The 24,732-nt window shown below is 42.3% G+C and overlaps 1 protein-coding gene across 1 annotated transcript in view; it reads left to right on the plus strand.

Moving 5' to 3' along the window:
• TPH2 (tryptophan hydroxylase 2) overlaps window positions 1–24,275 on the plus strand; it is an 83,611-nt gene extending 59,336 nt beyond the window's left edge. The window contains exons 9-11 of the mRNA XM_050935565.1: window positions 8,903–8,998; window positions 23,704–23,837; window positions 23,931–24,275. Of these exons, the coding sequence (XP_050791522.1) occupies window positions 8,903–8,998; window positions 23,704–23,837; window positions 23,931–24,105 (405 nt within the window). The 3' untranslated portion in view covers window positions 24,106–24,275. The remainder of the gene's footprint in view (window positions 1–8,902; window positions 8,999–23,703; window positions 23,838–23,930) is intronic.
• Window positions 24,276–24,732: the final 457 nt, after the last annotated feature.

A 24,732-nucleotide genomic window follows, 5' to 3' on the forward strand; every position in this document is an offset into this window, starting at 1 on the left:
GACATTGGAAACAATACTGAATGCTGGCCTGAGCATTTCATTTCATACTGGAGGGTTGCAGTGAAGTCCACATCTTCAGACATATCCATTCTCCATCCACACACTGACCTTCTCCTACTTTGCTCTATTGAGCATAAAGGAAGGTGTGCAAAAGGGTTCAGATTTACTTCTGCTCAGCACTAGGGCTGGATTAAGATATCAATTTTACAGCACTACAGCCCTTCCTTAGGGCCTCAGCTCCTGACCATGTTGCTACATCCAAATCTCAGCTTTGAGATCATTTGAGGGCATTTCCTGTTTGCATGGTAGTAATCCTACTCTGTCTTAAATTAATGCCAAAGCCATTTCTTTAGCCAGGGACATAGTAACCGCTGAATTAACTGGCGGCACCCTGTTATATTGAAATACCTAATGGCTAATTACAGAGGGTCTTAATTCTGCATCTTCAAGCTGTTGCACTGCAGTGAAGAGAGAATGGTTGTGAGGTGGAGACACAAGATGTAGTTCTCTGTGCTGAACAGGACTGATTTAAAATCATTTGGGGCCTTAGGCACAGCAATGTATGGGGCCTCCCATGGCACCTACCCTATGGCCCTGCTCTTTCCTTCCAGAGAGGCCAGGACAGCAGCATGGAGCTCCTTCTCCCCTCTCCCCCAAGAAATGGCAGTAAGGCTCCTTCAGGATCAGCAGGGGTGGTAGAAGGGATTCATTCTCTTTCCCTCCCCCACACGATTCCCAAGAGGCAAGGATGATAGTAGGGTGATCCCCTGGTACCTACTCCGGGCGCTGGGGTGTATCTGCATGGCTGGGCTACAAACTCCTCTTCTGACCCCTCCGCTGCTGTCACCTGTACATCTTGGAGCTAACATCCCATTGAGCTGTATGGTTCAGCTCACACCTCTCTGAGCTTGTGTTTCTGGCTGGCTGTAGACTCAGGCAGATGCTGCAGTGGCAGCTTTGCTTGGTTTAATTTTTCAAGCTTTTCTTCACAGTTATTTGGGGCTAGGAACTTTTTAAAAAAGAGAGAGCTGAGATTTGGATGTAGCGACATGATCAGGAGTTGAGGCCCTAGGGAGGGGCTGTAGTGCTGTAGAATCAATGTCTTAATCCAGCCCTGGTGCTGAGCAGAAGTAAATCTGAACCCATTTGCACACCTCCCTTTATGCTCAATAGAGCAAAGTAGGAGAAGGTCAATGTGTGGATGGAGAATGGATATGTCTGAGAAGATGTGGACTTCACAGCAACCCTCCAGTATGTAAATGAAATGTTTCTCTATGTGCTCCTCTCTTTAGCTTTATTCTTTCTTCTAGAAAGGAGTAAGTTAGCAGTGATGGTTTCATCAGTGCAGGACTGGATCCCACTGTGTTCCCTGTCCTGGTCATCACTTTTCAAATCTTGTCCTTTTAATTACAATACTCTTAACCTGCACTGTGTAAGATCAAGCCATGACACGGAAGGATCTTGGATGGACAGAGCTATCCTGGGAAAGTTTGGAGGACACAGTTGAAGACAGCAGTGAACTAATTTTAATGCGGAACCCAGGAAACTGCATAGTGATGCCAAATGTTTGACTGGAAAAGAAACATGGTATTTCTAGGATTCTGAAAAGCAAAAATGGTCAGTGCACTGGACTGCAAGCACAGTTCAAAATCTAAGAAGTCATATACTTACTTTGGTTATGATGACAGCTTTCTGTGTTGCCTCCAGAGGCTTCTATGCCTTCTATGTGGCTCTGTTTTATTCCTCCTTTGCACGCTGAGATATCCAGGAGCACCATGTCTAGGAGGGCATTATGGGGAGAAGAAGTTCAGTGGGGGGGGACAGTCATTCTGGCAGCCAGTCAGTAAGGTGTGGCAGCTAAATAACCGCCCTACCTTTGGGTCAGCATAGACAGCAATGTTCATATTGTCACTGAGTATGACCCCTTCAAACTCAGAATCAGGAATTTGCATGAAGTGATACAGTGTATCAAAGTCTGGATGTCTGCAAACAGAAATGCAACCACTGTGTGCTGCATTACTTCTAACCCACAATGCACCAATGAACAAGTGCCATACATGTTCAAGATTCTGTGTATAGACAGACTCTTCCAAATAGGCTGACCAGACAGCAAGTGTGAAAAATTGGGATGGGGTGGGAGGTAATAGGAGTGTATATAAGAAAAAGACCCCAAAATCAGGACTGTCCCTATAAAATTGGGACATCTGTTCACCCTACTTCCAAATACTAAGTCAGAAAAAGATGTGAATGCAAAGCAGTAGGCTGATGAAGAAAAACAGAATAGTGTTATACAGATATTCTTTGGAAGCCATGAAGGACACTTCAACTCAATGAGCCCAAATGCACGTCAAGGTGGTGAGCTATACAATATGCGTCAGTGAAGATAGCCTGACAAATTAGAGTAAGCTTAGTTTTCTCATTTAGAAATGCTGTAGGCTATGAATAGGGTCACTCTTTTTTAGCAGAAGTGAGCAAATAATCCATAACGAATTTATTCATTGAATTTTGCCTCTCATTCTGTTTGTGAACTATTCATAAGCTCATCAACAAATTCTTTGATTTATTTGTTCAAAATTATGCATGAATTTCTAAGCAAAGATTTTTCCTATATAAAATGCTGCCAAGGAGACTTGACTGCTTGATATTCAAATTCCAACACTTGTGCTATATTGGTTACTTAAGTCACATATTATATCTCTTTCCTACAAAAGATGACTTATTGTATGTAACTAACACTGTGAATTTCACAAATTTAGAATATTTCAATCAAATGTGCAATTCACAATTGATTTTTGGTGAACATTCAAGCCTTTGAGATAAACAATAGATTTTTGCAAACATTCATGCCAGAAAGCCAACAGGAAAGGGTCACAAACATACCTGAATTAAAATGTGTTTGAAATTCCAGCAATAGTTGTAGGCAAATTGTTAAGGTATTAAATTTTCTACAACTTTCAGGCTTAGACTGCACTGAAGTGATTTTTGTAAGTTTCCACATTGCATATAGCTATTTACCAATTCTCTGAGCCATGCAGTCCTCAAGTCAGCAGTTTTAGAGCTAAAAAAATCAAAGCTTTCCTCCTCCTTCCATGGAGAAGGCAAGAATTTTCCTTTACATGTTTTGGGATATATCAGATGTTCTGAGTTAAGAGATGTGCGTTAAAATACCCTCTCATGAAGCTGATCAAATGGAAGAACCAACACAAGAAAGAAGCTTCCTAGGCCCTCATCCCGCAAGCAGTTATACACATCAATAATTTGTCTTAAATGCGACTTAAGCATGTGTATAAAGTTACTGACATGGGTCAGTGTGCGCATCATCTTAAATAATTCCTGAATAGGCATTTTTGGGGAGTGCTAAAATCAAATGTCATGCACAATATGGAAAATTGTTTAAAATCAGTTTCTGAAGTGGTTAGATAGAATAGGAAAAGAGATTTTCACATAAGTCAGCCAGGGCTGCCTAGAGGATTCAGGGGTCCTGGAGCAAAGCGGGGGAGCTGCAGTGCTTGTATTCACCTGGCAGCGGTCCGGGTCTTCAGTGGCATTTCGGCAGCGGGGGGCCATTCAGTCACTCTGTCTCTTTGGCAGCACTGAAAGGCCTCCCCGCTGCCAAAATACTGCCGGGCCAGGGCTCGTGGGGCCTGGGGCAAATTGCCCCACTTGCGCCCCCCCCCCCCACCGGGTGGCCCTGAAGTCAGCAGCTGAAATAGTGATTGAAGGCCATTACCTTCTGATCACACATCAGCTGGCTATGTGAAATGAAATGAATTGGTGGCCTCAGACCAGGGTCCCAGCAGAGGGAGATCCATCAGCACATAATCAGTATGGCACTGGGCATGGGGGGGATGGGGGACAGGACACTGAAATGTTGTAAGAGGAGTTTTCAAAGGTATGAAGACGAGTTAGGTGCCACACTCCCATGGAAAATCAATGGGGAATTGGGCATCCAACCCCCATTTTTGCCTTTGAAAAGCTTCCATTTCAATTTTAATGAAAAATCTTTTTTGACTAGCTCTAATTGGCATGTTTGTTGGCAGCCTAGGTAGCAAGGCAAAATATTGTGTATGGCTAATGAACTTACCCTTTGACCTCTGCAGAGATAGGTACCTCTACAACAAGCTCTGAGGTATACTGGCTGGAAGTTCTGCCAAATCTTGCTTTGCTGCAGTACCTGTCCTGTCAGTAAACAGAGGGTGCCAGTCTCTGAGGCCTTACACTTTCGTGTGCACTCCTGTAACTGCTCTTCCATATTCTTAAGCCAAATGTACCAAAATAATCTAATCTAAAAATAAATCCATGCTGACCTGTAGATCTGCTCTATATTGGAGCTGCAGGCGCAGCCTTGAACACCACCTCTGCCTCTTTGTTTTCTCATTTCTTTTAAACCCTTTAGTTTTTGACCCTTTGCTTAATCTTCTCACTTTACTGATTTTGGTCAAAAGTGGAATTTCAATCAAAGGTTTTTCAAGGACCAGCAAGGGAATGCAGAAGGATAAACTTTCTGCTTCTGAGAGTCGTCCTGCTGCTCCTGTGGCCTGCTGTTTGCATTGATCATTCCTCCAGGAAACCACAATCACAGTGCTCTAATAGAATAAACTCCCCGCCTGCCTATCTTGCATTCCAGGACTTGTTCCAGCTCTCACTGAAGTCAATGGCAGTGTTTCGGATTATTTCAATGAGAGCTAGATCAGGTCCCTAGTAGAGAGCATCTATCCCTGTGATCACTAAGAGCTGCTGTAGAACATTGTGTAATGTTAATATTTAAAATTGCTATGGTAAACATATCCTGCAATGCTGTTGAATGGAGGCATTTGATCTTTACTCCTATTGTATAGTATTAATCTTTTTTTGGAAGGGAAGGATAAGAGACAACTGAAGAGAAGGGGGAAAGGGATATTGAAAGGGTGCATTGTTTACATGGAAGCTGATGAGATGTTTTATTTAGTGCATTTTTTGAGTTGCAATATTTTAAATACCTGTTTACAGTTTTAATGTATTTGCATTTCCTTTCATTGTAAATTATAACAGGTGACAGTGGGAGCAGGAGCCCCACAATGGAGATTGGGTGGTAGAAAGCAAACAGAAAGCGAGTGAGGGTTTTGAGGCAGGAATTAGAGGCGTGACGTCACTGGGCATGTAGAAAGAACTAAGCCAGGCTATTCCAGGCAAAGAGGCTTGGGATGGGGGGAAGGCCTGGAAATGGGAGTGTAACAAGGATAGTTAAGTAGAAGGGAGTGTGCAACAGCATAGGGCACAAGAGGGAGAGTCTCAAGAGCCAAGATTTAGGCTGAAGCTGAACAAATGAGCTCTTCAGAGGTGAGGCTGACCTTGATGTAGAGGGAGACCAGAAGCTCATGGAGGAGCTTGAGGAAGGATTGACATGGTTGGGGCAGCGGGGCAGGAAGATGAATGTAGCTGCAGTGTTTTGGATTGACTGGAGAAATTGTAGGCCGTCTCTTTGAAACCAGAGAACCAAAGCCTGCATGCTCACATTTGTGCCTGCAATTACCATGCCCGCATGTGCAAATTGAATGATTTTGCACAGCAGGAAATTTTTTGTTCATTCAATAACTCAAACAGCATTTGCATTTATACCATTTGTGCAGTCATGGCAGTTAACCATACAGCTGTAGATATGCAATTGTGCACATATATTATGCCTCTGTTTTTTAATATGTGGCCCTATATGACTAATGTGTAGCTTCTTTATCAATATGCTTCATTATCTGTAGACTTGGTAGAACAGTTGTTCAAAGCCTGCAAGATGACAGATTATAATAATGCACTGGATCTTCGGTAGTGGTGATAATGATGTACTGCTGACTAATGATCTGAAGATGGCAGCATTGTGTGAGCTATCTCATTTTCTTACTTAACAAAGCAGAGACCTCTTAAAAGATCTATATTGATATATTGTAGCCATTGCATATGGCAAATGTATCCCAACATCAGCTTTTCATTTAAAGGGTTTTTCTTAATGTGTAACATTGCCATAAATTAGTAGGAGGCAGACACACATTATATTTTACCATCTGGTCACTTTAGATATGTTTGATTTAAATAAGTTACACAGAGAATACAGGCTTTCCAAAGACTGCTGTTCTAACAAAAATCTGTTCTTTCAGCATGTGCATGCTCATAAAAGTTATTCCTTTTATAATAACAATAATACTTTTTGCAGTTCTATAGCACCTGCCACGCAGGAATCTCAAATAGCTTTACAAATAAATATGAGTTAATTACATCTCTAAACATCCCTGTCAGAAAGGAAAATATTATTATCCCCATTTGATAAACGGGGGAACAAAAAGTGAGATCAAGGGCTAGATTTTGCATACACATTTGCCTGCACCCAACTTATGATTTCAATTTGTATGAACAATTCAAGTATTTATATTATGGTAGCACACAGAGACACCAGCAAAGGAGACTGTGCTTGGTGCTGTGCAAATACATAGTAAGAAACAGTCAATGCCCCAGAGAGCTTACAGTCTGGTGTTCATGTTGCCTATGGGCATCTATATGTGAATCAATTGACTTCAAGGAAATCTGCACAACAGTTTCAAGAGACGAGCCTGGGAGCTTAAATTCATAACTCTTAATAAAGATACTAGATTTATGGCTTATTACAACACTCTGTAACCCACTAACCCCGCACCCCCCCTTTTTGTCCTCTGAGCACAGGGGTGTTAATGAGCCACTTCACCTTAAATGGTCCGTTAGAACAGTGGATCTCAAACTAGGGGTGCGGCTTGCGCAGGGAAAGCCCCTGGCAGGCCGAACCGGTTTATTTATCTGTCATGTCCACAGGTTCGGCTGAATGCTGCACTCACTGGCCACAGTTCGCCACTCCAGGCCAATGGGGGCTGCAGGAAGCAGCGTGGGCTGAGGGACATGCTGGCCACCCTTCCCTCGTTTGAGAACCACTGCCTTAGAATGTGTGTTAGATACTTATGCTAAACTATCTGTTCAATCTTGTATTTAGCTGTGACACTCTGAGTGTCTAGTCTAGATAGAGGAAGAGCTCTGTGTAGCTGGAAAGCTTCTCTCTCTTTCTCTCCCCAACAGAAGTTGGTCCAATAACAGATATTACCTCACCCACCTTATCTAAACAATTGACTTGGCATTCATTTACTAGTGCATGTTAGCTGCTTGTATCTAACTTTGAAAATCTGTCCGCAACTGAGTTGCACAAGCCAAAGACAAGGCTGGAAATAGAATCTAGATTTCTTGATTTACTCTCTTGTGCTGTGACCAGGCTTTCTTTTTGTGATTTTCAGTGCCTCTTGGCTGTTACAGTGGTACCTGATAAATTCTCCTCTAAAGTCAATGGAAAGACTCTCATTGATTTTAATGGGCTTTGATTCACTCCATAGGTGCACGTTTTCATTGAAATCTACTTTATATTTTTGCATAGTGCTGTAGTAAACAAATTAGTGGTCCTTCCTCAACTTTTATATAAGAAAAAGAAAAAAGATTTGATATTAATGAGTAGCTAGGTAAATATTAGTATGGAAGAAACAGTTTGGGAAAAACCAACCATACATTTCATTTGGAATTTGACATTTCTGGAGCCAAATTCCATATGAAACTCTCTCTCATTTCTGAAATGTTTTTGATTAATTTTTAAAAACTATTTTTCATTTCTGAGTTCTATCAGCTACCAGAAGTAGAAGAGAGGAACTGCTGAGAGAAACAGGCAGTACAAAAACTCTTGAATGATCCAGACTCAAGAGGTTCAGATAATACTTATTTGAAGCTTAAGTATTAAATTCTGGATTGTTTTTCTCAAGAAAACCTTGAGCTCCAAGTACTGTTGATCATCATCCATTACTGGATGTACTTAATTGAAACAATAGGCTAAATTCAAGTCTCAAACAAGATGTGCAACTCCATTAGCTTCAGTGAAGTTGTACTTTACACAAACGCTGAATTTGGTCTAGTGTCAAATAAAGCAGTAGTGCATAATTACAAATATGAATAAAGTATTTCCATGGGTATTGGAAACCAGATTCCCAAAACCTTTGTGTAGACATAGTTATTTACTACTCTAATTTGATGTGGATGCTTTATTTGGGATGAGCAACAATATTTCCTTATTTTTACATGCTGATATATAAAGAAAAAGTCCTAATGTGTAATATCAAGAGCAAACAAACAACTTGTTAGGACCAGGAGTGATTTTCTCTTTTCTTTTCCAGTTGAGAGATTGAAATATTTGTGTTTCCCAAAGGTTTCTGTAATATTTAACATAGTTTATGTAGTCAATGCAAATTAGATGTAGTTATGCTTATGCTAATATTTTTCACAGTTTCTCATTAGTAATATTGTTCAGATGACTAACTGCCCTTCTAGTTTTATGGGTTGAACACTGCAATGAACAATTGGAATAGATTAGTCCATTGAGCTTACTGGAGTGGCTATAATTGTCTAATTTAGGAAGCAAGTGATATTTTTCTTCACTTATGGAAAAGTTAGTAAAATCTTATGGGATTTTCAAAAATGCCCAACCAGGTTAGGTGCCAAACTCCCACTGAAATCAGTAGGGTTTAGACACTTACATAACTTTAAAAATCTAGATCTAAATATCTTTTTAGGCATTTTTGAAAAGCCCACTGAGCCCAATCTGTATCTTTAGGCACCTAGATACTTTTAAAATCAGTCCCTCTGTAACTATGGGAAACCAGAAAAAAAGCACAATCTTGCTGATTTTTCCCTGTGTGCGCTATTTTTTTATACAGCTCTACTTTACTGCTAACATGTCTTTGATCTGAACTTATTTAAAAAACATGAAAATCTGAGGAAACGGGACTCAAGTGAAAATGGTACCTGTTGGTGCTACTGAGGTGCTTGTCTACAGCTTCGCTATGTATATCTGTGTCTGTATCTATTTTCACAGTGCTATTTTTTTACGATCGAATTTGGCCTTTGCAAGCAAGAGGGACAGCTACGTGCTTATGGGGCAGGACTCTTGTCTTCTATTGGCGAATTAAAGGTATGTGAGTGAATGTATCCTGCAGGCTGAAATAAGTATTTTAAAATGATGGAAAATTATTAAGGAAATGTGAATATTTTTACTTTTAAAAAAGCTGTCAGGTATTTTAGATTGAAGGTTTATTCCCAAAATTTAGCAGGCATTTGGTGTGTGAAACAAGTTGATAAGGACTGATGTGCTAGAACCGACAGAAGTTGCAAAGCTTTTTTTTGTTGTTGCTTGCTTGCATTTAAAGATTTGGTAATCTATGAAACACATGAATTTACTGCTAGTGAAGACCTGTTAATCCCTTTCTGTTTCCTCAGTAGGAGATTTCTTACAATCACAGCTTCTGAGACCCTTAAGTAAAAAAACATGTTTATTTGAATATGTAAAAAAATTGTTTGCATAATATGGCAATATAAGGCGAAATCCTGCTTGCCTTATTAAGTGAGTAATCCTGTGTACTGCAGTGGGGTTACTACTCTGAGTAAAGTGAGTAGTGGTCAGACCACAATCTAAAAATATTAAGGCCCTGATTTAGGAAAACATTTAAGCATGTACTTATATCCCTCCTTGTTTAGGAAAACATGTAAGCACATGCTTAACTTTTACGTACACACTTAAATGACATTCCTGAATAGGGCCCCAATCCTTCAGAAACAAAGGTATTTAAATTTACATATTGTGAGTAGTTCCACTGAAGTCAATTGGACTCTGTGTAAACTTAAGCATGTGGGTTCAATAAGTATTCACAGGATCACAGCAGAGCTGGTCAAAATGGTTGAATTAAAAAAAAAAAAGAGATTTGCAACATTTTTAACTGTGTTTTCAACCAGCTCTAGTCAGGCACGGTCAGGCTGTTCTGTACTGGGGCCTACAAATGCTATTAGTGCTTTTATTAATAACTCAGTGTCTCTACTTTTTTTTTGTTCTGTATATTTAAATGTCCTAGCTGGAACTTACTAGACTCATTACGTCCCTTATGTGAATAAGATGATAGAGCAGTAAAAAATTAATATGCAAAAAGGAATAAGGGGGAAAATGATACTTTTATCATTGTTCTGAATACAATAAAGGCTTTCAGTACAATGGCAATTTTACTCCTCACTGTGTCAGGATAGTAGTATTTTACAGGGTTGAGGCTCAATCCATTAAAGTGCAGAGCACCTCCATCTCCCATCCCTTTGGTCCAACACCCTTGAGAATTGAGTCCTAAAAATCTACACAAGGTCCCACGGTAAAGCAGGCCCGTACTTTAAAATAACAATGAAATTACTTAACTGTTGTCACCTATCACACGATTTACAAATATAAGCACATATGTGCAACCACGTGAATAGTCAAGAACATCATAAACCTTATGCTGTCCATAAATGAACAGATTATTCTTATCAAATAAACAGAAATGCATACTTCATCACAAAACAACAATCTTAACTCTGACCCCAAGTAAGTAGTATTTGTTCAGCAGTAATCTCAAAATATGAACTCAACCCTCTCCAAAGCAACACTAAAAATGATGTATGTGCATATAAATGACATCTATTGATCAGCTTCAACCATATTTATATCCCTCTAGCAATAACAGAGGGGGATTAATTTGCAGCATGGGTCAAGTCACCAGGATTTGGCCTCTGTAAGGTGACTTGATGGCACTCATTCAGAAGTCTTATTTAACAGAACATGAATTATTGTACAATCAATACACCACCTATTGTTTGCCTTATTATGCAATGGTATCACTTCCAGCTGATTCGATCCATCAGGCCCTCTTATTTCACCATGTAGGTCAGTTTGGTTCCAGGGTTACATAATTTCATGTTATGTCAGTGAACATTTTATTAACTAGATTTATTAATGAATGTTGTATATGAGGAAAAAATGGGGAACATTTCTTTGAATAATTAAACTGTAAAAGTATTACATAAAAGAAATGCAGGAGAACAGCTCTGCAATGATACCTCTTATTTGAAAAGGGTAAATGGATAATATTTTCAAAAAAGTGCCTAAGGGCCAGATTTGCAAACATATTTAGAATGATAGAATCAGCAAAATGTAGGACTGGAAAGAACTCAGAAGTCATCAAGTCCAACCTCTGCACTGAAGCAGGACCAAGTAAATGTAGACCATCCCTGACAGGTGTTCTTAAACTTCTAATGATGGGAATTCCACAACATCTCTTGGAAGACTATTCCAGAGCTTAACTACACTTATAAGGAAAATTTTTCCTAATTTCTAAATTTCTTGCTGCAGATTAAGCTCATTACTACTTGTCCTACCTCGACTGGACATGAAGAACAATAGCTCACTGTACTATTTATAACACTCCTTCACGTATTTGAAGACTGTTATTAGTCATCTTTTCTCAAGATTAAACATGTCCAGTTTTTTAACCTTTCTGTATACATCAAGTTGGCTAAATCTTTTATCAATTTTTTTTGCTGTCCTCTAGACTGTCCCACTCTGCTTGGCACGGGTGAAGCCTTAGCTGGAGTACTGGGTCCAGTTCTGGGCATCACACTTAAGGAAAGATGTGGACAAATCTGACAATTACCTCTCATGTCATATATATGGACACTCCTGTTAATACATCCCAGAGTGATATTAACCTGTTTTGCAACTGCCTCACATTGACTCATATGCAATTTGTGATCCACTACAACTCCCATATCACTTTTAGCAGTTCTACCGACTAGTCCGTTATTGTCCATTTTGTTGTGCATTTGATTTTTCCTTCCTAAATTAAGTACTTTGTGCTTGTCTTTATTGAATTACATCTTGTTGATTTCAAACCAATTCTCCAGTTTGTCAATGTCATTTTGAGTTCTAATCCTGTCCTCCAAAGTGCTTTCAACCTCTCCCAGCTTGGTGTCATCTCCAAATTTATAAGCATACTCTGCACTCTATTATCCAAGTCATTAATGAAAATATTGACTAGTATAGGCTGCAGGATTGAACCCTGAAGGACTCTACTAGATATGCCTTCCCACTTGACAGCAAACCATTGATATCTACTCTTGGAGTATGGTCTTTCAACCAGTTTTAAACCCACTTTAAACTTCATCTAGACCACATTTCCCTAGTTTGCTTATGAGAATGTCATGTGGGACTGTGTCAGAGGTCTTACTAAAATCAAGATATATCACATCTACTGCCTCCCCCATCTTCTAGGCCAGTGCCATTTTCAAAGAAGGAAATTAAATTTGTTTGGCATTATTCTTGACAAATCCATGCTCAATATTCTTAACTCTGTTATCTTCTAGGTGCTTACAAATTGATTTAGGTGTCTAAAGATAGACACCTAGTGGAATTTTCAGAAGTGCCTAAGTGAGCTAGGTACATAAATACCACTATCAATGGGAGTTAGGCACCTAACCTGTTTTGGTGCTTTTGATACTCCCACTAGGTGCTTATCTGTATCTTTAAGCACCTAAATACTCTTTGTACATCTGGCCTATAGGCATGTTTGAAAATAGGTCTTAGTCACCTCTGTCACTTACGTGTTGTGTTTTTTTTTTTTTTTTGAAAATTGTATCCACGACCTCGTTCCCAGTTATATCACCAAATTGCTTCAGAGCTGACATCCCTCTCAGTTGTGGCACACCTATATACAAATAAATCGAGATGTCAAGTATATTTCTAAATAGTAAATATGTATTTAATGGTCTTGTTTATAAGTATTTAAAAAGCTGGGAATGTGTCAGGGAACACCAACTGTGAACAGTGAATTTGCTGGGTAATATTTTTGGAATATATTCAAGCTCAATCAAGCCTCATTATCTCTTTTTCTGTATTACATGGCTCTTCTCTAGAAAATTGGCCAATGGCTTCAGCAGTGAGAAACTAAAAATCAGAGGACTGTAGATACAAAGCAGCTTTTTTCCCAAAGATTTTTTCCATATTTAGAACTAGTCTGAATATCAGACAAAACAACATGCAGAAAAAAAGTGTGCTACAAGTGAAAAAATGCATTAGGCAGAAAACACAGAAAGCTCGCACACACAGACACAAAGCAGAGACAAGATTAAAAGCTAAAACCAGTGTGGGAAAGGAACCAAAAGAGTAAGTAGTTATAAAATGTTCAGTCCTAATAAAGTCAAGTTAACTCTAGATAAAACTATTACGCAATGTACATTTGTGGTTCAGAAATCAGACTGAAGGCACAATTCAGTCAACACACATTTCTACGAAGTAGTTATGATTCTAAAAAAGGCAGATCAAATGTGTTTAAATGAATGGACAACATATTTTTAATGTTGTTCTTGAGCCCTTTCATTAAGGGTCTGAATCAAAGACCTCTGAGGTCAGTGGAAGTCTTCCTACTGACTTCACTGGACTGTACACCTAGTCTACTGTGCCACATTGCTGTATCTAATGGAAAAGCAGATTTCCAGTCCTGTAACATGATCCCTTTTTCAGTCAAAGATGCTCACAATAAAACATCTGATTATGAATAGATAAAACTAGTATGTCCCTGATTGTAACCTAAAAGCTAAGAGCAGTGGAATCGACTACAAAAATTTTTTTTTTCTTTTTTTGAGGGTGGAGATAATGGCTAAAACAATACCTGGATGCCCAGTACACATTTTACTACCTCTTGTCACTACAGCATTTTTCTATTTGTTTAAACAACATATAAAATTCTATTGGTATCTTAAAAAAGTTCTGGGAATGTCAGCACACAATTTGGAAATGCCCATTTGCAGATCAGCAGAAAAACATTGAGGAGCATATTTTTCCCAGACACACTCATGTTCTCCCACAGAATAACAAGACAATAAAATCAATATAAGGATGCGGATAATTTCTTCTCGGCCGAAGGTCTGATTCTGGCCCACAGACAGTACAGCATTTATAACCCATCTCAAGTTTCTCCTCTTGCTATTGGACGTTTTTTTGGCTGTGTTTTTGGTAAACTGATAAATGTGTGTTAAATGACTACAACCCAGTCTTTACATAAGGCCTGCACAACTTGTAAAGTGGCGAGGGCCACATTACTCCAAAGAAAAGAGCTGAGGGCTGAACCCCCCCTAGAGCACCACCCAGCCCCCCCTCCCCAGCACTGCCCACCCTGTGAAAACAACTCCACCCCCAAGAGCCGCCTGCCCCGCAGAAACAAACCCTCCTTCCCCAGCGCCTCCCTGCCGAAACAGTGGTATTGAACCTTGGTAATATGTAGTATAATTAAGGTAAAAGAAAAATGTCTTTTTGTTAAAAATAGAATAAGATCTTCCCCCCAACTTTGTAATCAAGTGCCCTGTTGAATGAATGAGGTGTGACTGAGGGTACATCTATACTACGGGATAATTCCGATTTTACATAAACCGGTTTTGTAAAACAGATTATATAAAGTCGAGTGCACACGGCCACACTAAGTACATTAATTCAGTGGTGTGCGTCCATGGTCCAAGGCTAGCGTCGATTTCCAGAGCGTTGCACTGTGGGTAGCTATTCCGTAGCTATCCCATAGTTCCCGCAGTCTCCCCCGCCCCTTAGAATTCTGAGTTGAGAGCCCAGTGGCTGATGGGGCAAAAATCATTGTCGCAGGTGGTTCTGGGTAAATGTAGTCACTCATTCCTTCCTCCTGGAAAGCAATGGCAGACAATCATTTTGCACCATTTTTCCCTGGATTGCCCTGGCAGACGCCATAGCATGGCAACCGTGGAGCCCATTCAGCTTTTTTTACCATCACTGTATGTGTACTGGATGCTGCGGACAGAGGCGATACTCCAGCGCTACACAGCAGCATTCATTTGCTTTTGCATGACAGCAGAGATGGTTACCAGTCGTTCTGTACCATCTGCTGCCAGTGTAGTTTGGCAATGAGATGACGGTTATCTGTCCTTCTGTGCTGTCTGCTAAAATCATGGGTGCCTCTGGCCTGAGATCGTCCGGGGGCGCAAAAGCAAAACTGGGAGTGACTCCTTGAGTCAATCCCTCCTTTATGGTTTCTAAAAATAGTCAGTCCTGCCTAGAATATGGGGCAAGTGTACTAGAGAAGCAGTGTATCAGAGAGTACAGCTGCTCCGTGTCAGATCCCGCAGAAATGATGAGCTGCATGCCATTCACAGGGGGTGCCCCTGCAACAACCCCACTCATTGCTTCCCTCCTCCCCCAACCTTCCTGGGCTACCATGGCAGTGTCCTCACCATTTGTGTCATGAAGTTATAAAGAATGCAGGAATAAGAAACAGTGACTTGTTAGTGAGATAAAATGAGGGGGAGGCAGCCTGCCGGTGCTATGACAGTCCAGGCAGGACATTAAGCGGTGTGGGGGAGAGGAGCCCAGCATCCCGCTGCTATGATAGTCCAGGCAGTACAGAATCTTTTCTTTACACAGGGAGGGGGCTGATGGAGCTCAGCCCCCAGTGGCTATGATGAAGACAGTTACCAGCCGTTCTGTCCCATCTACTGGGAATGACCAGGAATCATTCCTATTTTTACCCAGGCACCCCTGAGGCCAGCCAGGGGTACTCAGCAGTTATCAAGCATAGATTCATAGATTCTAGGGTCAGAAGGGACCAATGTGATCATCTAGTTCAACCCCCTGCACAAAGCAGGCCATAGAACCCTACCCATCCACTTCTGTAACAAACCCCTAACCTATGTCTGAGTTATTGAAGTCTTCAAATGGTGATTTGAAGACCTCAAGCTGCAGAGAATCCACCAGCAAGTGACCCATGCCCCACGCTGCAAGGGAAGGCGAAAAACCTCCAGGGCCTCTGCCAATCTGCCCTGGAGGAAAATTCCCTCCTGACCCCAAATATGGCGATCAGCTAAACCCTGAGCATGTGGGCAAGACTCACCAGCCAGCACTCAGAAAAGAATTCTCTGCAGTAACTCAGATCCCATCCCATCCCATCACCAACCACTGGGCATACTTATCTGGCGATAATCAAAGATCAGTTGCCAAAATTAGGCTCTCCCATCATACCATCCCTTCCATAAACTTATCAAGCTTAATCTTAAAGCCAGATATGTCTTTTGCCCCCACTACTTCCCTTGGAAGGCTGTTCCAGAACTTCACTCCTCTAATGGTTAGAAACCTTCGTCTAATTTCAAGTCTAAACTTCCTAGTGTCCAGTTTATACCCATTCGTTCTTGTATCTACATTGGTACTAAGCTTAAATAATTCCTCTCCCTCCCTAATATTAATCCCTCTGATATATTTATAAAGAGCAAGCATATCCCCCCTCAGCCTTCTTTTGGCTAGACTAAACAAGCCAAGCTCTTTGAGTCTCCTTTCATATGACAGGTTTTCCATTCCTCGGATCATCCTAGTAGCCCGCCTCTGAACCTGTTCCAGTTTGAATTCATCCTTCTTAAACATGGGAGACCAGAAATGCACACAGTATTCCAGGTGGGGTCTCACCAGCGCCTTATATAACGGTACTAACACCTCCTTATCTTTGCTGGAAATACCTCGCCTGATGCATCCTAAAACCGCATTAGCTTTTTTCACGGCCATATCACATTGGCGGCTCATAGTCATCCTGTGATCTACCAATACCCCAAGGTCCTTCTACTCCTCTGTTGCTTCCAACTGATGCATCCCCAATCTATATCTAAAGTTCTTATTAATCCCTAAGTGCATGATCTTGCACTTTTCACTATTAAATTTCATCCTATTACTATTACTCCAGTTTACAAGGTCGTCCAGATCTTCCTGTATGATATCCCGGTCCTTCTCTGTGTTAGCAATACCCCCGGCTTTGTGTCATCCGTGAACTTTATTAGCACATTCTCACTTTTTGTGCCAAGGTCGGTAATAAAAAGGTTAAATAAGATTGGTCCCAGAACCGATCCTTGAGGAACTCCACTAGTAACCTCCTGACAGTTCACCTTTCAGTATGACCAGTTGTAGTCTCCCTTTTAACCAGTTCCTCATCCACCTTTCAATTCTCATATTGATCTCCATCTTTTCCAATTTGACTAATAATTCCGCATGTGGAACTGTGTCAAATGTCTTACTGAAATCGAGGTGAATTAGGTCTACCGCATTTCCTTTGTCTAAATAGTCTGTCACTTTCTCAAAGAAGGAGATCAGGTTGGTTTGGCACGATCTACCTTTAGTAAAACCATGTTGTAATTTGTCCCAATTACCATTGACCTCAATGTCCTTAACTACTTTCTCCTTCAAAATTTTTTCCAAGACCTTACATACTACAGATGTCAAACTAACAGGCCTATAGTTACTCGGATCACTCTTTCTCCCTTTCTTAAAGATAAGAACTACGTTAGCGAGAATTTTTAATGAATCAGTAAACTCAGGGGTTGTACCGTACGACTGGAGAATTGCTAATGGGCTTGCAATTTCATGCGCCAGTTCCTTTAATATTCTCTGATGAAGATTGTCCGGGCCCTCCGATTTTGTCCCATTAAACTGTTCAAGTATGGCTTCTACCTCAGATGTGGTAGTATCCACCTCCATATCCTCATTCCCATTTGTCATCTTTCCATTACCCCTAAGCTCCCCATTAGCCTTATTAAAGACTGAGGCAAAGTACTTATTTACATATTGGGCCATGCCTAGATTATCCTTAACCTCCTTTCCATCCTCAGTGTTTTGCAGTCCCACTTCTTCTTTCTTTTGTTTTCTTCTTATTTATATGACTATAGAACCTTTTACTATTGGTTTTAATTCCCTTTGCAAGGTTCAACTCTACTTGGCTTTTAGCCTTTCTCACTTTATCCCTACATGTTCTGACCTCACTAAGATAGCTTTCCTTGCTAATCCCACCCTTCTTCCACTCCTTGTAGGCCTTCTGCTTTTTCTTAATCACCTCTCTGAGATGCTTGCTCATCCAGCTTGGTCTACAACTCCTGCCTATGGTTTTTTTCCCCTTTCTTGGGATGCAGGCTTCCGATAGTTTCTGCAGCTGCGACTTAAAGTAATTCCAGGTCTCTTCCGCATTTAGATCCACAGGTTCTTCAGTCCAATCCACTTCCCTAACTAATTTCCTTAATTCCTTAAAGTTAGCCCTTTTGAAATCAAAAACCCTAGTCCCAGATCTATTTTTGTTTATCCTTCCATCTAGTTTGAACTGAATTAGCTCATGATCACTCGAACCAAGGTTGTCCCCTACAACCATTTCTTCTATGAGGTCCTCACTGCTCACCAAACCAAATCTAAAATGGCATCCCCTCTTGTCGGTTCTTCAACTACTTGGTGTAGGAATCCATCAGCTATCACATCCAGAAAAATCTGATCCCTACTATTCTTGCTAGCACTTGTACTCCAGTCTATATCTGGGAAGTTGAAGTCTCCCATGATCACACATTTCCCATTAGTGTTTACTTCCTTAAAAACATTAAAGAGGTCTCTATCCATATCCAAATCAGATCCCGGTGGTCTGTAGCACATCCCAAGCACTATCTCAGGGGAGGCTCTAGTAGCTTTCTTTCCCAGTGTGATATTTGCCCAGACAGACTCTGTCTTGTCGATTCCATCACTTCTTATTTCTTTACAGTTAACCTCCTCATTGATGTACAATGCTACTCCACCACCTTTGCCTTTATTTCTATCTTTCCTAAACAGCACATAGCCTTCAATACCTGTACTCCAGTCACGACTACTATTCCACCATGTTTCTGTTATCCCTATAATATCTGGTTTCACTTCCTGTACCAGTAGCTCTAGTTCCTCCATTTCGTTCCCTAGGCTCCTCGCATTAGTGTACAGACATCTTAATTTTTGTCGTTTGGCTTCACTCACATTCTGTACCCTGTTAGGCATGGACATTCTACCACCACCATCACCTGTTAATCTGTTATCTACACTACCCTTCCTCCTTATGCCAATTCTTCTGTCCACGGCTGTATCCCCTCTTACTTTGTTTACTTCCCTCTCAAGGTTAAATTCTGGCGTGGAGATCTCCCGAACATCTCCCAACCAACTCCCGCAAATTTCTAGTTTAAAGCTCTCTTAATCAGGTCGGCGAGCCTCCATCCTAGAAGTCTATTTCTCTCCTTGCTCAGGTGAAGTCCATCCCGAGAGAACAGTCTTCTGTCCGTAAATGGTTCCCAATGGCCGTATATCCCAAAGCCCTCCTTATAGCACCACTGCCTGAGCCATCTGTTGATCGCCATAATCTTGTCACACCTTTGTTGCCCTTCTCTAGGAACCAGCAGAATCCCACTGAAGATCACCTGAGCCTCAATTTCCTTAAGCGTCTTCCCTAGTCTGGCATAATCTCCCTTGATACATTCCAGAGAGTATTTAGCCGTATCATTCGTTCCCACATGAAGGACAATCAACGGATTCTTCCCCGCTCCTGCTAGTATCCTTTTCAGCCTCAGGTCCACATCCTGTATCTTAGCACCCGGCATACAGCACACCCTTCTGTTCTCCCGATCAGCTCTAGTCACAGGCCTGTCTATTCTTCTCAGTAAGGAGTCCCCAGTCACGTAGACCTGCCTTTTCCTGGTGACAATGCGCTTCTCCAGTCTATCTCCCGCACCCACCGGCTGCAAGTCCTCTCGATTCCTATTCCCCCTTGCAATCCTCCTGGGGTTTATATTTGGTGTTGCCTCCATTGACTCCTCCCCTCCTCTTGCAGGACTATCAGCTCTTCTCTTTTTCCTTGCCCTCTCTCCTTCAGCGACCACTTGCTGTGCCCCTTCATTTTCCAACTCTGCAAACCTGTTCCTGAGTTCTATTTCTCCTTCACTGGCCCGTCTTTTCCTCTGCCTGGTTCTCTTAGTCACATGCTTCCACTGTCCACTTTCCTCTCCCAGCAGTCTCTCTGAATTCTTTGGTCCTGCTTCCATCTGCACATCTGAGCTTATCCCTTCAGCCCCCTCGTGTCTGTGCTCCATCGTCTGCTCAAATCCCCTTCTGAACTCAACCAGAGTTTGCACCTGCACCTCCAGTCCTCGGATCTTCTCTTCCATCAGCTCTATCAGGTGGCACTTCATGCAGACAAAGCTCTTTTCAGGCGCCCCCTCCAGGATCATGTACATGCCGCAGCTTCCACATCCAGTCATCCTCATTGTGTCTTTCACTGCTGCCTCAGTATCAGTCATGGCCTTCCCACCTGATGCCTGGTAGTCAACCCAACACAAGCCTCCAGCAGGCACCAGACCACCACCCTATCCCTTTACTTGCTTGTTGGTTCCTCTATCTTAGTCTCCCCTGCAACCTCCCCCTGGAAACTCCCACTGAAACTCCCCTGTTTACAGCTCTGTTGGCTGGCTCCTGTGCTGCTGCACCGTCTGCCACCGGGGAGGGAAGAGGAGCGGATACTGCTCTTCAGTGCTGCAGCATCGCGTCTACCAGCAGCATTCAGTAGACATAGGGTGACATTAAAAAAAGTCAAGAAACTATTTTTTTCCCTTTTCTTTCACATGGTGAGGGGGAGGGGGTACATTGACGAGCTATTCCCTGAACCACGCTGGACAATGTGTTTGAACCTACAGGCACTGGGAGCTCAGCCAAGAATGCAAATACTTTTCGGAGACTGCTGGGGACTGTGGGATAGCTGGAGTCCTCAGTACTCCCTCCCTCCATGAGTGTCCATTTGAGTCTCTGGCTTCCTGTTACGCTTGTCACGCAGCACTGTGTAGCCTGTAGATTTTTTTTCAAATGCTTTGGCATTTAGTCTTCTGTAACGGAGCTCTGATAGAACAGATTTGTTTTCCCATACAGCGATCAGATCCAGTATCTCCCGTACAGTCCATGCTGGAGCTCCTTTTGGATTTGGGACTGCATTGCCACCCGTGCTGATCAGAGCTCCATGCTGGGCAAACAAGAAATGTAATTCAAAATTTCGCAGGGCTTTTCCTGTTTACCTGGCCACTGCATCCGAGTTCAGATTGCTGTCCAGAGCGGTCAGAGTGGTGCACTATGAGATACCACCCAGAGACCAATACTGTCGATTTGTAGCCACACTATCCCTAATCTGATATGGTAATACCGATTTTAGCACTACTCCTCTCGTTGGGGAGGAGTACAGAAACCGATTTAAAGAGCCCTTTATATCGATATGAAGGGCCTCGTAGTGTGGACGGGTACAGCGTTAAATCAGTTTAACGCTGCTAAAATCGGTTTAAATGCGTAGTGTAGACCAGGCCTGTGGAAGGCAGCACCTCTAGACAGCTGCAACCCTTGGAAAGGGGATAGGAGCCAGACTAGATCAGTAGAACAGGTCAGCCACTGACTCGTAGCTCGTCTCCTCAGCCACCGACCCCCTCCCTTTCTCACCTCCACCCCCCCTCCCCTGCTGCTGGTTCACCTGCCCCCCTGCTCACCTCCTCAGCCCCCTCTCCCCTGCCACCGGCTCACCTGACCTCCCCCACCACTGCCTGCCCACTCACCTCCTCAGACTCCCACTCCCCCGACTCACCTGCCCCCCCCCGCTCGCCTTCTCAGCTGCCCCCTCCGTGGCTCGCATATTCACCCCCCCACACTGCCTGCCTGCCTGCTCGCTTCCTCAGCCTCCCACCTCCCTGGCTAGTGATGAGCTGCCAAAATCTTAACCCGTCCCCTGGGACTCCTGCCCCATCCACCCCCTTTCCCTGTCCCTTGCCACCCCATCCAACCTCTCCTCTCATTCTTCATGGGACCCCTGCCCCATCCAACCACCCCTTCTCCCTGTCCCCTGACTGGCCCTGGAACCCCTGCCCCTTACTGCCCCCCGCCATCCCATCCACCCTCCCCCTCCTTCCTGACAGGCCCCGCCTTGCCCCCATTCAACCCCCCTGTTCCTTTCCCTCTGACCGCCCTGAATCCTATCCACCCCCCCCCGAACTTCCCTGCCCCCTATCCAGCCCCCCCTACTCGCTGCCACCTTACTGTGCTGCCTGGAGGTGGCTGGTGACACTACAACCGCGCTGCTCAGCTGGAGCTGGGCCGTCCCTGGCGCGCAGTGCCTGGAGCACCGGGTCAGGCCGAGCTCACAGCCCCCCCACTTCCTGCGAATCAGCTATTTGCGTGGGAAGCCTGGGAGGGCTGAGAAGAAAGCGGCAGCTTCGCGCTCAGGCCCAGGGAGGCGGAGTGGAGGTGAGCTGGGGCAGGGAGCGGTTCCCCTGTGGCCCCCCCCCCCAGCTTACCTGCTGTGGCACGGGCAGCCCCCCAGTTCACCTCAGCTCTGGCTCCGCCTCACAGTTATGCAACTTCAGCTACGTGAATAATGTAGCTGAAGTCAATGTACTTAGATCGACTTACCGTGGAGTCTTCACCACGGTGAGTCAACTGCTGCCGAGCTGGAGTACAGGAGTCAACGGGAGAGTGCTCAGGGATCGATTTATTGCGTCTAGACTAGATACAATAAATCAGTCCCCGCGGGATCGATTGCTGCCCGCTGATCCGGCCGGTAGTGAAGACGTATCCTTAGACAATTGTGACACCAGGGTCCAAAAGAAAATGTGACAAACCTGCTGGTACAATTGCTAATGCCACTTTAAAGGTAGAGGGTATCCAAAGGGCTCTGCAAGGGAGACATGGCTTGCCAGGTGCAGGAAGGGTTCAGACTATTCAAGGAATGTCAAGTGGTATTGGAATGCAGATATTCTTTAAAATGGGTGCTGGCTAAGGCAGACCAGTTAGGTCAACATGGTCCTTTTTATAGGTTTATGTTGTATTTAAATTTATGGCTATCCATAAATATACATGAACATATTCTACCTGAATAATTGAATTAGCATGTGCTTAGTGTTGTGCTACTCTGAAGAGTCTCTTAAAAAAAAAACAAAAAACAATAAATAAGAGGAACCTTTGTACTCAGTAGGCCTGTTCCCTGTGTGTAATTTATCTATCTAAGGTTTATGTACAACACCTTTCAGTGCAGATAGATAAATCAAGGACTTGCACTTCTGAAAACAAATGCATTTGCCTTCAGTTCTGGTACCTCAATGCAGAGCACCAAAAATAAATATACTTGTCCTTTAAGGTATAAGACAGATACAGGAGCTAGCAGAGGTGTTGTAAATAAAAAGTGAAGGAGTGGAAGGTGAGCTGCCTCAAAATTTTGCAATAGCTAGTTCTCAGCATTGAAATCCAGAGTCTTTGTTCCTAGTGGATGCATGCCAATCATGTGAGGAAGAACACTGCTCTAATAGCTATTCTCCAGGTAATCACACTTGTTTTCCTTGTCTTTCTAATGTCTGTTTGGTACATAAATATGCCTGTTTCTTCTTGTTTCCATGCAATATTTATTTGGTGCATTATTGCTCAAGTGTACATGGTAGAAAGGTAATGTATTTCATCAGTACACACTAACTGAACATTATGTAATGGACTTCAGATATATAGCTCCAGTCCTAAACTCATTGTAATGAAAATTGCATGCACATATGGCCTGAAAATGGATGGCACAGATTATGTGAATGATTTAGTCAGACTCTATTTACCTGCAGATGTAATTATCAATTCTGCCATTTAAGAGAGATTTTTGGAATATAGATGAGTGTAGTTGTATAGGTTATTTTTCTGGAATACATATTTTATTACTTTCTCCTCTTCCAGCTGAAGATTGTCATTTCTATACCTATGGGGTAGATACATATCAGAACTGCCCTTGGTTATTTAAAGTAATAACACTGAGTGGAAAAAAAGACAGTAGCTAATAGATGGAATATCCATTGTGTGTAAAACATGAGAGCTTATCTATTGACTGGAAGTGTACAATAACAGTGATATAAAAGCTGAGTGTATACAGAAAACACTGCTTAGGCATTCAGGGGTCTCATAACACAGTTTAACAGATTGTGTGGTGTATTTTGCAGCATGCTTTGTCTGACAAGGCCAGTGTGAGAACATTTGATCCAAAGACTACTTGCTTGCAAGAATGCCTTATCACCACTTTTCAGGAAGCTTACTTTGTTTCGGAAAGTTTTGAAGAAGCCAAAGAAAAAATGAGGTAAATTTATTTCCCTTGACTCTTAAAAACGAAATCTTATTTTCCCTTCTCTGGATGTGGCAGAAATAGGTGTTAATTTTCTTTTTCTTTCAGGGACTTTGCAAAATCAATCAATCGTCCCTTTTCAGTGTATTTCAACCCATACACGCAAAGCATTGAAATTCTGAAAGACACCAGAAGTATAGAAAATGTTGTCCAGGATCTTCGGAGTGATCTGAATACGGTGTGTGATGCTTTAAGCAAAATGAACAGATATTTGGGTATTTGATGTCTGTGTCACTGCAGCTTTGCTGTCCACTGCTGCTTCTATGGCTATGCTAGCAACATCATGTGCTCCAGTTTCAGAGCCATCCATCTTCCCTCCGCAGCTTGGTCAGTGACTTGCATGATTGTGTAGCTCTAATTGTAACTTGCAGACGAAACAAGGCGATGCTAACTTGCAAACTCAGCAAGAAATGTGGTGGCATATAACCAGCAATTCCATAAGAGAATGTCATGTACAAATATACTATTAAAAGCTTACCTGGCAATGATTTTGTTTACTTAAAGAGACTGTTCACTTAAAAGCAACATATAAGAAATGGCTCGTGATTTCATTAGGATTCTAAACATACAGATTCGTTCTTTACAACCTATTGTCCGTGTTAGACTCTGGGAAAAAAACATTTTCCAAGTTTTATTTTTCCCTTGAATGGATCCATATTTCTCTCTCTCTCTACTGGTGAGGACAACTTTTCCTTTTATGCCTCTGTAGTTGAGTGTCTCCTGTGACTGAACAACAGAATTTATATAATACTGAGAAGGGAGGGAAGGACACACATTGTTGTTAAAAGGTCTTTTGAGTTGTATTAGCAGAATAATTGCAAACAATTCACAACTTTTGACAATTCAAATA

This window comes from Gopherus flavomarginatus, chromosome 1, assembly GCF_025201925.1.
Source record: "Gopherus flavomarginatus isolate rGopFla2 chromosome 1, rGopFla2.mat.asm, whole genome shotgun sequence".
NCBI lineage: Eukaryota > Metazoa > Chordata > Testudines > Testudinidae > Gopherus > Gopherus flavomarginatus.